The 16,203-nt window shown below is 34.7% G+C and overlaps 2 protein-coding genes across 4 annotated transcripts in view; both read left to right on the top strand.

Moving 5' to 3' along the window:
- Positions 1–16,203, top strand: part of LOC6045676 (probable chitinase 10) — a 125,346-nt gene that overhangs the window by 73,415 nt on the left and 35,728 nt on the right. The gene's annotated exons all lie outside the window — the stretch shown is intronic.
- On the top strand, positions 11,802–12,307 carry LOC6053943. Its single transcript, XM_001862960.2, has 2 exons — positions 11,802–11,885; positions 11,945–12,307. Exons 1-2 carry the CDS (start codon positions 11,835–11,837, stop codon positions 12,251–12,253), a joined length of 360 nt encoding a protein of 119 aa, XP_001862995.2. The 5' UTR covers positions 11,802–11,834; the 3' UTR covers positions 12,254–12,307.

The raw sequence follows: 16,203 nt of genomic DNA, 5'->3' as shown, positions 1-16,203 counted from the left end.
TGGTTGGTGCCTTCCTCACTCTTTTCCAACAATGGGTGATATGTGATATGATGGGTTTGGACACAAATTCTGCTAATTTCATTAAGTTCCTGAATACAAAAAACACACATGTCACTCAAGGGCTCATAAGAAGCATAAAAGTGGTCATAGCTTGAGACAGGGTTGCCAGATCTTCAATGTTTTAGACACGTTGGAGCGGTCTTTCGATTACCTAACCAACGATGGGTCGGATGATGGATCCGGACATTGATTACATACATTTAAGTGAGATCCGGCTACAAAAAAGTACATGAATATCACTTAAGTGGTTATAACGGCCAGGGAACCCTCAGAAAAATTTTGAGCCCGATCCGAGCACTTTTGTTTTTTTCCATGCTGTTTTCGTGGGGAATTGCTGTATATATATATATATATATATATATAAGTCTTTAAGGGTTGCCAGATTATCAATGTTTTGCACACGTTGGAAAGGTCTTTCAATTACCTAACCAACGATGTATAACATAATGATGTTTGGTTCAGTTTACTGCCATTTATTCAACTTCCGAAAATATGCGCAAACACATTTTTATACATTTGTTCAGTTTTCGATTCTGAGTCGATATGTATACATCAAGGTGGTTTCAAGCTTTAAATAAAAAGTTCAATTTAAGAGCAGGATTATAGCCTTACCTCAGTGAAGAAGGCAAAACTTTATTGGCTTTTCAAGTTTTTAAAATTCAAACAAGCTTTTTTTTCATGTGTTGTACAATCAAAAAATAGTTTTGTTTTAAATGTCTGTAGCAAATATGTCTTAAAGTTCATGGGTGTGCGAAACAATTTAATTTTTTCAATAAAACTTTAAATTTCTATGTTTTTTTGTTGTGCAAGTAGCTGAAAACGATTCTAAATGCATTCCCCTGTTTTGAAATAAATTTTTCAATTTCAATGAATTACTGATGTACAACAACGAAATTTTTTGTAATAGAATGGTAAAATGGTTTTAAGCTTAATAATTAAAAAAATGTATTTAAACTGGATTTGAATTATTATTTTTTTATCCGGGGTTACTTTGATAGGCACTTTGTTTCTTACCTATTTTAGTCCTAAAGTGTGCAAATTTTATTGATTGTGTCAAATTGCTGATAAGTAAGTTCTTTTGTAAAGCTTCATTTGAAAAAAAACTCAATTAATTGTTTGCTCTACTAAGTTCAATGACTTTTAATAAAATTTATGAAAATTTGAGTTTTAGTTTATACAAAAAATAAGTTTGATAAAAATTCATTACAAATTGATTAACATAAAAACATAATGTTTTGTTGCCACAAAAACCAATTTTTGCATATTTTTTTTCAAATTTAAAAAAAAACTTGGTTTTCTGAGGACTTTTAACACTTCTATACCAAAATCAGTATGGAACCATATCAATTCGTTTAACTTAAATGATTTGTGAAAATACACAAAAAAAATATGGTAATATTCATCAAAGAATGACAGATTTTGTGTCAAAAAAGTGTAATATTACATCAGTTTCTGATGAATTTTTATCAGGTTTTTTACACAATTTGCCTTCCTCACTGAGGAAAGGCTATAAAATCACTCGGAAATGCACTTTTTAATTTGACCTCCTAGACCCACCTTCATTTATACTTATCGACTCAGAATCAAATTCTGTACAAATGTCTGTGCGTGTGCGAGGGATAGGATATGGTTTTCGATAACTTTCTAATTTTAGACATCAAGGCTTGTTCACTATACAAAATTGGTGCAAAAGTTGCAATGAATAACATTTAATTATGATTCATGATTTGGTCCTGTCGTGATCGGGGACTTTCTTTTATAATAAAAACACAGATATTTTGCAATTAACAAACAACACGTCTTATTCCACAGAAATTAACCACAAAACTGATTTGACAATCTTCATTCTCTCTTTCGCCGGCCGCGCGCATCTCGTTGTTTTCTCGCTCGTTGTTCTCTCTCGCAGCTCGCTAGCGCGCTCTCGCACTCAATCCACAATCAGCTAACAAGGCAATATTCATGAAGGTGCGCACTTTTTGTTGCGCTCTTAACTCTTATTTATGAATTATATCAATCTTATAATAAATACTCATTTAATAATTTATTACATATTCAATCCTGCAACCCATAATCCCTACATTCTCCCTCTTTTCTACTCTCAAGATGACGAATATCAATTATGATTCCTAACAGAAAAATTGCATGAATGCTAAATCAATCAAATTTTTTTAATTTCCTAAAAGATTTTCGTCGGGTTCCTCGACTTTGTTTTCATGCTGATCTAAATACGAAAGCGCAGTCTTCGAAATGTTTCATCTATGTTGTCCAAGAGACTGACATCCGATCGCAGGAGTTGTAGAAAATGGAATGCGCTGATGAGGTTGAAAATTTAAAAACACCTGAAAATATAAGAAAAAGAAAAACCAGGAGAAAAACAAAAACCACAAATATTTCTCAAATAAACGCAGGTTTATCAATTTTTTATGCAATACGAGATTAGTGATTGTTTACCTGATTTTCTTTAAATTTTATGTAATTTAAAATTAAAAAGCAAATTTTACAAACATTGCTGAAACAACACGATTTAAAAAAATAATAATTCAAATTCAAAAGCAATTTTTATTTTTTTAAACATTTCGAATGAAATGGTAACACATTATTTTTATTTATGATCATTTTGTGAATATGAAATATAAAACAATGTGTTCTAAATCCAAAAATCTAACATGTTGCTGACTTTTTTTTCCAAATGAAGCATTATTCTGGCGTTTTTAAAGTTTTAAATTTATGTGTACCATAAAAAACAAAGAATAAACATTTCTAAAAAAATATACAATGTGGTAGTTTATTTAACTTATTTTAAAAAAAAATCTGAAACAAAAACTATGACAGGCACAGATATTGTTTTTACTCAAATTTACACTTTGAATTTATGTGCGCCCGCCATGGAGTTCAAACCGATCTATGGATTATGAGCCCAAGCCCAGTGCCACGTCCGATTGATCCACCAGACGGGACTTGAAAGTAAACATAAACTGATTTTAACATTAAATGCAGACGTGCCGAAAATTATATGTTTGTAATTAATACCCAAAAACATCCAAAATGGATCTACAAGCAAGCTAATTTTTTCCTCATTTTCAATATTTTTATCTGTACTTTTCTGTAATTTATTCCCAACCAAGCTGTACAGCTAAAACAAACAACTTTTTTTTTTTAAATAAAGGCTAGTCTGGAGATCGGAAGGAAAGGGGTCAATAAACAGCTTTACGAACAGCAGAACAAAGGAGAGGGAGCGTTTTCTTGAGACTTTTCTTCACCCTATCTGGCTTGCTTTCGCTTCTACTGCTGCCCATTTGAATTTTTTCTTGACCGGTTCCTTCCGATGTGCAAACACCGCTTAAAATTGTATCAAAAATTACCGCATTTTAACTAATTTTGAAACTGGTAATAAATTATGGCAAAAATTACTAAAATGCAAAATCAGTAATATTTTCGAAGACTTTGTTTTCATCAGTACCGGTACACTTTTATAAAATAAAAAATAGTCTATATTTCAGTTTAAGATGATTTCTTGAAAAGCAATCTCAATAAATGAAGCAAATTGCAAAAATAATATAAATAATTCAATTAATGCTCAAAATGTGCTTTGCTGCACAAAATACATTTTTTTATAAAAAAATAAAATGAAATGTTGTTTATTTTTGCCACAAAAGCTTTTTTAAAAAAAATTACCGATTTAACGATTTTGTTCTGTAAATGCATGGTAGTATCAACATTTTTCAACTTTTATATTAAAAATTTTGAACTTTGTATTAATATTCACTTACGCGATCTTTTAACCAGACAAACGATAGTTTTTACCGAATAGTTTTTTTTCTGTTGTGTCTACTTAATAATATTTTTTGTTTATCTTGAAACAAAATATAGTACAGAAAATATTATTCTAATGAATAAAACAAAATCATGTGGTAAATTGTTGCAATAAAAATAAAATATATAAACTGAAATAAATGCCGTTCCGCTATATTCGATTTCTATTATATGTCAAATTAATTTTCACTTCAAATTGTATTTATTGTAGCTAAAGGTATGGATTCAAGCACTTTTGATATTACCGTAGATTAGATTATTCAATGTTACATTTAATCATGATCAAAACAATGTTTAAGGTCATAATATTTATATCAGATAACAACAAAAAACATATTTTATTCAATTATTCTTGTAATGCATAGATGTATAGATTGCAATCTGACTACTTTCTCAAAGAGTTCCAGCTCAGGCGAAACATTTTTCAAACTACCACCGCAGAGGTCTGTCAGGCTCCAACACGGTGGAGACAATATCCTAACCATAATTTCCTTCAAAACGTATCTTGCTTATCTAAAAACATCTGAAAGATTTTTAATGTTTTATATTTAAATATTTTGTTTTATTTTTTCGTAATGTAAAATGGGTTCCAAGCAACTTTGATATATTACTTGAATAGATTGTTCACAGAAACTTAATTTTTTTTAATCACGATCTTTACGATCCCTGTCAATAATTTCTTTTCTTATTTAAAATTTTAACTTTTTCTTTGCTGATAAACTCCTGTTATGTAATTTGAACAAGTTTGGTTTTATAATTATGTACAATCGATTAAAGAGCCCCAAAGTTTCTTTAATTTATTTCAAAATAATGATTTTCTTAATTTAATTTTGATATATTTACATTACTAAAATTCTGAAAGTTTTTTTTAACTCAATAAAATGATACAGTGTTAAAATATAATTTCTATCGAAATTAATTAATGATTTTGAATTATTTTGATACAAATAACAGATATTGCATTGAAAAATAAAAATAAATATAATAAATATTTCCTAGTTTTTTTAAAATAATGTTTTTTTTTCGTTGCTCAAATTGTCACTCATACTTCTCAACTCAAAATTAATATTTAAGTATTTGTATTATTTTCTCTTGTGACGCAACGCTCTCACACTTTAAATTATATTTTAAGCATTTCTGATTATTAATCATTACTTTATTTATTATTTAAAAATGCATCAAATTAATTATTAAGTGAATTATTTTACCTTTTTTTTAACATGTTAACGATTACTTAAATTTTTACTTCCCTGTGAAATAATGTTGGGTTTCAAGCAACTTTTGTATCACAGCTGAGTAAATCGATTAAAGTAACAATTAACCATAACAACTATCAATATGGAATACTTAATCATTAACGTCTTTCAATTTAGAGGTTTGTCTTTCAAGAGAGGACAACTCCAGTGTTAGTGACAACCGTTTTAGTCCTATTCGATGAATTTAAAATCATTTTTTTAGGTAGTTCACAGACATAACGCCAAAATACAAATCAAAATCATAATCAAATTATTCGCTCTACAGCGTTGCCTTGGCGTCCTCGATTACGAGATTCCTACTCGAAACTAGGTGTTCGAAGGCTTGATTGTTGAGACAATTGCAAACCTCTTTTTACACCTAAGATTCCATCCATCCCGGGATTCGAACTGACGACCTTTGGATTGTTAGTCCAGCTGCCTACAAGCGACTCCACCGAGACAGGACCCAGGGAGACGACTCCTACACCTGGACTGAGCTAACGACCTAACCTTCAGGTTAGTCCGGGGCCAACATTCACTTCCCGTCCGACGGAAGGCGTGATCAGACAAATCTCGTCTTGAAAAATGCCACCGGGACCGTCTGGAATCGAACCCAGGCCGACTGGGTGAGAGGCAATCACGCTTACCCCTACACCACGGTCCCGGCCAAAATACATATTGCTTTATTTGTGGATACCAAAAAGTGCTCACTTTCACATTTAAATTTATTTATTCATTTTCTTAGGTCAATTTCTTTTGTGATGTGACGGTCCTTAATTGAATGAAAAGATTTGCAGAACAATATATTTTTAAAATCCATAAGGCTCCTTCTGCGAAGTTATTTAAAAAAAATCATCACAAAAGTCTGTCGGGTTCCTTTATCGAGGAGATTGTTATCTGACTGCTTTCGCAAAGAACTTCAGCACAGATTATTCATTTTTTTTTAATCTGACTACCATCGCAGAGGTCTGTCAGGCTCCAACACAGAGGAGACTTTTTCTGACTACCATCACAGAGGTCTGTCAGGCTCCAACACAGAGGAGACTTTTTTTCTGACTACCATCGCAGAGGTCTGTCAGGCTCCAACACAGAGCAGACTTTTTTTGACTGCCATCGCAGAGGTCTGTCAGGCTCCAACACAGAGGAGACTTTTTTTCTGACTACCATCGCAGAGGTCTGTCAGGCTCCAACACAGAGCAGACTTTTCTCTGACTACCATCGCAGAGGTCTGTCAGGCTCCAACACAGAGCAGACTTTTTTTCTGACTACCATCGCAGAGGTCTGTCAGGCTCCAACACAGAGGAGACTTTTTTCTGACTACCATCACAGAGGTCTGTCAGGCTCCAACACAGAGGAGACTTTTTTTCTGACTACCATCGCAGAGGTCTGTCAGGCTCCAACACAGAGCAGACTTTTTTTGACTGCCATCGCAGAGGTCTGTCAGGCTCCAACACAGAGGAGACTTTTTTTCTGACTACCATCGCAGAGGTCTGTCAGGCTCCAACACAGAGCAGACTTTTCTCTGACTACCATCGCAGAGGTCTGTCAGGCTCCAACACAGAGCAGACTTTTTCTGACTACCATCGCAGAGGTCTGTCAGGCTCCAACACAGAGGAGACTTTTTCTGACTACCATCGCAGAGGTCTGTCAGGCTCCAACACAGAGTAGACTTTTCTCTGACTACCATCGCAGAGGTCTGTCAGGCTCCAACACAGAGGAGACTTTTTCTGACTACCATCGCAGAGGTCTGTCAGGCTCCAACACAGAGGAGACTTTTTCTGACTACCATCGCAGAGGTCTGTCAGGCTCCAACACAGAGGAGACTTTTTTCTGACTACCATCGCAGAGGTCTGTCAGGCTCCAACACAGAGTAGACTTTTCTCTGACTACCATCGCAGAGGTCTGTCAGGCTCCAACACAGAGGAGACTTTTTTTCTGACTACCATCGCAGAGGTCTGTCAGGCTCCAACACAGAGGAGACTTTTTTTCTGACTACCATCGCAGAGGTCTGTCAGGCTCCAACACAGAGGAGACTTTTTTCTGACTACCATCGCAGAGGTCTGTCAGGCTCCAACACAGAGTAGACTTTTCTCTGACTACCATCGCAGAGGTCTGTCAGGCTCCAACACAGAGGAGACTTTTTTTCTGACTACCATCGCAGAGGTCTGTCAGGCTCCAACACAGAGGAGACTTTTTTTCTGACTACCATCGCAGAGGTCTGTCAGGCTCCAACACAGAGGAGACTTTTTTCTGACTACCATCGCAGAGGTCTGTCAGGCTCCAACACAGAGTAGACTTTTCTCTGACTACCATCGCAGAGGTCTGTCAGGCTCCAACACAGAGGAGACTTTTTTTCTGACTACCATCGCAGAGGTCTGTCAGGCTCCAACACAGAGGAGACTTTTTTTCTGACTACCATCGCAGAGGTCTGTCAGGCTCCAACACAGAGGAGACTTTTTTCTGACTACCATCGCAGAGGTCTGTCAGGCTCGAACACAGAGGAGACTTTTCTCTGATTACCATCGCAGAGGTCTGTCAGGCTCCAACACAGAGGAGACTTTTTTTCTGACTACCATCGCAGAGGTCTGTCAGGCTCCAACACAGAGGAGACTTTTTTTCTGACTACCATCGCAGAGGTCTGTCAGGCTCCAACACAGAGGAGACTTTTTTTCTGACTAGTATCGCAGAGGTCTGTCAGGCTCCAACACAGAGGAGACTTTTTTTCTGACTACCATCGCAGAGGTCTGTCAGGCTCCAACACAGAGGAGACTTTTTTCTGACTACCATCGCAGAGGTCTGTCAGGCTCCAACACAGAGGAGACTTTTTTCTGACTACCATCACAGAGGTTTGTCAGTCTCCAACACAGAAGAGACTTCAAAATTAACCATGACTAATCAATTATAACGGCAAAAAACGTTGCTCAAATCAAATTTCAAAGCAAAACATTGATTGTCAATTTCTGCATAAATCTATAAAATTTTCATTAGAATTCTAAAACGATAGTTTTCAATTTCCACAGCATCAAGCAACAATCTAATATTGCATCAAATTCACAGAAAAAATTTATCGTCAATAATAACAACAATCAAATCTTCATTCAAATGAGAACTAAACATTTTTCATTAACCATAAAATTAATAATCTAATTTTGCATCAACTTCAAAACAAAACATTGGTCATCAATTACCATATAAACAATCAAATATTGCGTCAAATTTAAAACTCAAAATTGCCCATCATAAAACAACAATCAAATATTGCATGAAATTTAAAACCGAAAAAATACCGTTCTATAATAACAAAACTCAAATTCAGTAAACAAATCTTGGCCTTCGATTGCCACAACAAAAAGCAAATCTATCATCATATTCAAAATAATAACTGGTTTTCGATTACCACAATATCAATCAAACCTCGTATCTTACTCGAAACTAAATATTGGTTTTCATTTATCGCAAAAATAAGCAAATTTGTCATCTTATCATAACAAAACATTGGGCTTTAATTCCCTCATCAACAATCAAATCTTTCAATCAAAATTAAACCTGTATATTTTGTAATTAGTGATTTTATTGGACTTTACATCAAGTCATTGCCACAACAAGCATATCTTTCATTAAATTTAAAACAAAGAAGCAAATATTTATCTTATTCAAAAATAAACATTGGTCTTCAGTTACCAAAATAATCAGCATCCAATCCAAAATAAAAAATAAAAATAATGATCATCAATAATAACAACAATCCATAACAATCAAATTCAAAACAAAACATTGGTCGTCAATTATAATAACAACAATAAAATTAAAACAACAAATTTGATTTCAATTACCAAAACAACAACTAAATTAAAAACAAATTATCTACCTTCAATCGCAAACTAATCCTCCATCAAATTCAAAACGAAATATTGATTTTCAATTTCCACAATCTTGTCAAATCCTTTGTCAAATTTTAAATAAAATATTGATTTTCATCAATCACAAAAATAAGAAAAAAATTGAAGTTTAATTCGTAACAAAACATTGGAGTTCAATTTCCACAACAACAATTATACATTGCATCAAATTAAAAACAAAACATTGGACGTCAATCAAAACAACAACAATCAAATCTAAAGCAAAAATGGGATTGTACAAAAACAATAAAATTTCGAGCAAATTATTTGCCTTCAAATTCCACCATAAACTTAGAATAAAACATTGGTTTTCAATTATCACAACGAAAAGCCAAACTTACTACTTCAAAACAAAACATTCGTTCCCAATATCACAACAACAAGCAAATCATTCATTAAATTCAAGACCGTCAATTATCGCAGATAGTTTTATGCCTTTCATCAATTTCAAATAACAAGTTCAAGCAAAAATCTACCTGTTTCAAAACACAGGCAAAACAACAAAGCGAAACTTTGGACCTGCATCCTGGCAGGTAAACAAAACTGTTGGATTTCACAACACAACAATTCAAGCAAAACAAATGATCTTTCATGACTCAAAAGGTTCGACTTACCGGACTGTGCCATTGTCGTGATCGGGGACTTTCTTTATAATAAAAACACAGATATTTTGCAATTAACAAACAACACGTCTTATTCCACAGAAATTAACCACAAAACTGATTTGACAATCTTCATTCTCTCTTTCGCCGGCCGCGCGCATCTCGTTGTTTTCTCGCTCGTTGTTCTCTCTCGCAGCTCGCTAGCGCGCTCTCGCACTCAATCCACAATCAGCTAACAAGGCAATATTCATGAAGGTGCGCACTTTTTGTTGCGCTCTTAACTCTTATTTATGAATTATATCAATCTTATAATAAATACTCATTTAATAATTTATTACATATTCAATCCTGCAACCCATAATCCCTACAGGTCCTACTATTGATCAACAAAATTGCATAAGTCACCAAATTGAACAGAAACCACAATTCCTTCAGAAAAAAACGAAGTTTCGAATTTTTTCAAAATTTTTTGGTGGAATAGGTCCCAAGTTTAAGCGAGCCATTTTTTGTAAAATAACTTTTTTACTATTTACTACTTTTTTACTTCACTTTTGCCCCTATTTCATGAGTTGATATTATTTGTTATTTTGATAACATTATTTGAATAGTTTTCCGAATTGATGCTGGTAAATTGTTAATATTCAATTCTTGTTTTTAAAGTATTTCATTGGTTCTAGATCAATTTACGAATTTTCTAGTTCAAAAATGCTTTGAATTGTTCATCTGCACGTCCTTTAAATGCTCTTAACCAAAAGCAATGAAAATTTTGATTGTTTCAAAGCAAACTTCAAATAAGTGTCGGAGGTCAGACGTCGTATTGCAAACTTACCAGAGCTAGGTATCTACCTTCATTGGAAGGAAATGGAGTTCCGTATACGGATTCTATAGAATTACTAAATAAATCTGAAAAGTTAAAATTTTAAATTACTTTTTCCAAAAGGCCTTTTCAGCCTATGATATCAATACAATATATATTTTCGTCACATTTAAAATCAACATTGAGATCGATTGAGTCACCCGGAGTGTTTCCTGCTTTGGCAAGGCAATCACCAAGAGACTCCGTAGTTGATGCCTTGGAACCGTGTTATTACATCAGTTTTCAGATGTCAGAACAAACTCAACCCTCTGTCTCTGTTTGCGCACGTGAACACAATGTCCGCTGATTGAGCTGTTAAGTTATTCAGCTCAACTCCCTTCACATTCAGAACTTGAACAATTTTGTTAAGTTTAAGCATGATAAATTTGATGTTTTATCGTTTTCTAAGTTTTAGCTTTAAATAAATTCGAAAATACCTCCATAAAATTTAATCAACTACCAAAATCGCGTGCCATCCAACAGTCGAACCGCCGACGGTACTGGTTTGCTCTCAATCACGAACAATTTGAACAAGTTTTGTGGGCATGCCCTGGTTGGAAGAGAAGGGGGAGACCACGGGTCAACTGGTGCCGGCCGATGGAGCGTTGAGAAGTGCAGCAAGTTAATCTCGTTGGCGACGCCAGCGGCTTTGCGAAACTTCACGAACTGGAACTGGATTACCTTGGGAGGAGTCTACTTGCATGGGTCGATAAAAAGTGTGACTGGTTAGGTATATGAGGGGTTGATTGAATTGACTCTGTTAGACAGTTACAAATTATACTTTTATTTTAAAGACTGTTTACACAAAATAATCTACTTACTCCTAGCTCAAGGTGCCTATTCAATGGTTACAAACTGGTGTCCGATCTTCTCCTTACAAAAACAGTTCGATTCGCCCCGAAAGCCAGCCTGAATCGCGAACAAATTTTACAGCCCCATTAGAAGCGTGTATGGTACAAAATCCGTTCACCTTTGTAAGTGATGCGCGGTTTCGGTTTCACTTATCCAATTTGTTGAATCGATTTTTTTCTCGTCGACAATCCGACCAAATTGAGGCTAATCTGCACGGTTTTTGTGTGCTTTAGGTTTCAACCGGCCAAAATTGGGGCTTTTCTGCCTTTTTGTGGAACATCATCAAACCAAACAGCCTCGCCAAGTGATGCCTCAATGGTTCGCGATGCCGCGATCGCGAGGATCACGTTGGATTGTGCAAATAGTTCGCTCATGTTTGCCCTAGCTGACAGTTTGTTCAGCTGAACAACGAGATACCTTGTCCCGCGTCACCCTGGCTTTGATTGCGATAAATAATTCAGATTCCATGTTCTAGGCTGCAACTTGCAGTCGTATAGCTACAACTTAAATCTTGGCAATGAGTACGGTAATCGCTCTGATGGTGATCCTCAGCATCGTGATCAACGGGGTAAGATCGCTCTAATGCTTGCTCAGAACACCACGTCAGGAAGTTACGCTACATTACAGCCTAGCGGGCACACCTTCGCCGCACCTGCTCAGAACCCCGAGGCCGAACACCCCCCAACCAGTCCCGACGTCGTTCGGCTGGTGCACTACCTAACCTACCTGCTGGACTACATCATCCGGCACTACGTTCCGGACTGGAGCCTGCACCCCAACCAGAACGCAACCCACTACTTCGAGGAGGCCATCCTCGAAGGTCGAACCGACGAGCCCCGCCAGGACGGCGTGAAAAGACCGGCCAAACCAGACGAGGCCACGGCCGAAAAGACGATTCAAGTGGTGGATCAACTCAGTCATGAAATCAAGCCGTAACCTTCGCCCGTTCGTAAAAGTCAATAAACCTAAAAGCTATTCTCACCTTTTGAAACACCCTAAAAAACGGGGTGGTCGACTTTCGGCGCGAAAGAAAACTTGATTTTGGTCGCGATTTGCATAAGGCAGTCCGCGGTGTCCTTTGGGCTCGAAGGAGGAGACCTTTTCACCGGGCGCGACTGAAACCGGTTGATCTTAATGATCTACCGAGTTCGATTTAGTCGTGCAATATGTGTGTGTGAGTGTGGGTTGAGGTTCATCGACATTTTGACTGGGAGGGCCTTTGGGATCAATCAATGTGGACAGCCGGTTGACACAAACTTGTTTGAGATTTCATGTCGATTGTTTTGTGAGAAAAGGCGTTCATCGTATTGTTGATTTTGACCTTGAAGAACTTCGATTCAATGAAGCAATGTGAAACATGTTCGATAAATATCTGATAGATCGGATGTTTTGACCTAATTTTTCGTTATGCCTTCTTCACTGAGGCAAAGCTATAATCCTGCTTTAAAAATTACCTGAACTATTGAAGATCTGGCAATCCTGTCTCAAGTAAGACCACTTAAGTGATATTTATGTACTTTTATAAAGCCGGATCTCACTTATTTGTTTGTAAACTATTTTTGGATCCGTCGTCCGACCCATCGTTGTATAGGTAATTGAAAGACTTTTCCAACGAGTCTTGTGTTGTGAATTTAAGTAAAGAGTGAGGAGGGCACCAACCACATACGTGGATTAAGTTAGTTTTTTATGTTTTAACCTCATTTCTTTAATAAGAAAGAAAATACAGTATGTAAAAAAAGTATTTACACCCCTTGGGCACTATGCACATTTTGTGATGAAACATGTAAACAATTTAATGTTGACATAAACCTAGTACTACGTTTTGTTCAGAAACTCATGCCGAACATTTTGCTGCAAAAAGCTCATGAAAATATGTTTTCTATAAAAAGTTATATAACAAATACTATTACAAAAATAAAAATGGTGCAAAAAAGTTTGTACACCTTTCGAAAAATTAACATAAATAAAGTTATTTGTTGACAAATCACCATAAATCCAGTCTCCCAACTCCAAATAGGCATCCTTGACTGATTAAAAATATAATTTGGATTGAATATAAAGTTTACTAATTACTTAGTATAAAAGTTTATATAACTCTGGAAATTCTAAATAAAACTTATCTAAACTTAATTTTGCAAACTTTCAATTTAACTAAATGTCAATATATTACCATAGAATTGCTAAATAAACATTCTGGAGTGGGTATAACACCGTTTTGGGGGTCTTTGTATCGCTAGAATAGATTTTTCGTTGGAATTTCGTACCAACCCTTAATTACGTCGTCGGAAAATCCGCCGACATTCGAACCGGTCCAAATTTAACAAGTCAACCTATGTGGCATCGGAAAGGGCATAAAATTTCCGATCTTTTGATACCCATACATCTAGGTTTTCTATAAAACCCACGTTTTTAAATACCTAGGCAAAAACGTTGTTATGGTTTCGTTTGAGCAATCTGCCAAAAATGTATGGAATTTCGTAATTTTTGTTCTCGTGGATCAAACTTACTTTTCGCCCAGGTATTTAAAAACGTGGGTTTTATAGAAAACCTAGATGTCTGGGTATCAAAAGATCGGAAATTTTATGCCCTTTCCGATGCCACATAGGTTAACTTGTGAATTGTGGACCGGTTCGGATGCCGGCGGATTTTTCGACGACGTAATTCCGGGTTGGTACGAAATTCCAACGAAAAATCTATTCTAGCGATACAAAGACCCCCAAAATGGTGTTATACCCACTCCAAAATGTTTATTTAGCAATTCTATGGTAATATATTGACATTTAGTTAAATTGAAAGTTTGCAAAATTAAGTTTAGATAAGTTTTATATTGAATTTCCAGAGTTATATAAACTTTTATACTAAGTAATTAGTAAACTTTATAATCAATCCAAATTATTTTAATCAGTCAAGGATGCCTATTTGGAGTTGGGAGACAGGATTTATGGTGATTTGTCAACAAATAACTTTATTTATGTTAATTTTTCGAAAGGTGTACAAACTTTTTTGCACCATTTTTATTTTTGTAATAGTATTTGTTATATAACTTTTTATAGAAAACATCTTTTCATGAGCTTTTTGCAGCAAAATGTTCGGCATGAGTTTCTGAACAAAACGTAGTACTAGGTTTATGTCAACATTAAATTGTTTACATGTTTCATCACAAAATGTGCATAGTGCCCAAGGGGTGTAAATACTTTTTTTACATACTGTACCATAATATTGGAAATAATTTCTGCGTATTAACATAAATTACTATCTTCTTGATGCAAATAGCTATCAACATAATTATTTTATATAAGAGCAGTTCTCTAGGATTTCGGTCATTCGATTTTTTTTTGTATTTTTTAATCCGACTGAAACTTTTTTGGTGCCTTCGGTATGCCCAAAGAAGCCATTTTGCATCATTAGTTTGTCCATATAATTTTCCATACAAATTCGGCAGCTGTCCATACAAAAATGATGTATGAAAATTCAAAAATCAGTATCTTTTGAAGGATTTTTTTGATCGATTTGGTGTCTTCGGCAAAGTTGTAGGTATGGATACGGACTACACTGGAAAAAAATAATACACGGTAAAAAAAATTTGGTGATTTTTTTATTTAACATTTTATCACTAAAACTTGATTTACAAAAAAACACTATTTTTAATTTTTTTTATTTTTTGATATGTTTTAGAAGGCATAAAATGCCAACTTTTCAGAAATTTCAAGGTTGTGCAAAAAATCACTGACCGAGTTATGAATTTTTTAATCAATACTGATTTTTTCAAAAAATCGAAATTTTGGTCGTAAAAATTTTTCAACTTCATTTTTCGATGTAAAATCAAATTTGCAATCAAAAAGTACTTTACAGAAATTTTGATAAAGTGCACCGTTTTCAAGTTATAGCCATATTTAAGTGACTTTTTTGAAAATAGTCGCAGTTTTTCATTTTTTTAAATTAGTGCACATGTTTGCCCAGTTTTGAAAAAAATATTTTTGAAAAGCTGAGAAAATTCTCTATATTTTGCTTATTTGGACTTTGTTGATACGACCTTTAGTTGCTGAGATATTGCAATGCAAAGGTTTAAAAACAGGAAAATTGATGTTTTCTAAGTTTCACCCAAACAACCCACCATTTTCTATCGTCAATATCTCAGCAACTAATGGTCCGATTTTCAATGTTAATATATGAAACATTTGTGAAATTTTCCGATCTCTTCGAAAAAAATATTTTTGGAATTTTCAAAAACATATCAAAAAATAAAAAAAAATTAAAAATAGTGTTTTTTTGTAAATCAAGTTTTAGTGATAAAAAGTTAAATAAAAAAATCACCAAATTTTTTTTTACCGTGTATTATTTTTTCCAGTGTAGTCCGTATCCATACCTACAACTTTGCCGAAGACACCAAATCGATCAAAAAATTCCTTCAAAAGATACAGATTTTTGAATTTTCATACATCATTTTTGTATGGACAGCTGCCGAATTTGTATGGAAAATTATATGGACAAACTAATGATGCAAAATGGCTTCTTTGGGCATACCGAAGGCACCAAAAAAGTTTCAGCCGGATTAAAAAATACAAAAATTAAAATTGAAGAAAAAAGACCGATTTCGTAGAGAATTGCTCATAATTAAAATACAAAAAATATATAACCTAATGAAAATAGTGCATCATTCTTATAAATTTTAAAATATGCATAAAAAATTACTAATCCGCCTACTCCGCCAACTCACACAGCAGTTGCCCTATCCGATTTGCGTTAAATTTTGTTCTCAGGAACAATTTTTGTCCCTGATTACGAATCCGAGCTCCATTTTTCGATATCTCGTGACGGAGGGGTGGTACGACGAAAATTCTAAAAAAGGGTTTATCAATCATTTTCAGCCTGAAATGGCCCGATTT

Source organism: Culex quinquefasciatus, chromosome 3 (assembly GCF_015732765.1).
Source record: "Culex quinquefasciatus strain JHB chromosome 3, VPISU_Cqui_1.0_pri_paternal, whole genome shotgun sequence".
Taxonomy (NCBI): domain Eukaryota; kingdom Metazoa; phylum Arthropoda; class Insecta; order Diptera; family Culicidae; genus Culex; species Culex quinquefasciatus.
The sequence above is the reverse complement of the archived record's forward strand: the minus strand, read 5'-3'. Positions and strand labels throughout refer to the sequence as shown.

Coding starts and splice junctions, on each gene's coding strand:
- LOC6053943 (XM_001862960.2), top strand. CDS start 11,835: ATGAGTACGGTAATCGCTCTGATGGTGATCCTCAGCATCGTGATCAAC. Junction 11,886..11,944: donor TCAGCATCGTGATCAACGGG/GTAAGATCGCTC, acceptor GCTACATTACAG/CCTAGCGGGCACACCTTCGC.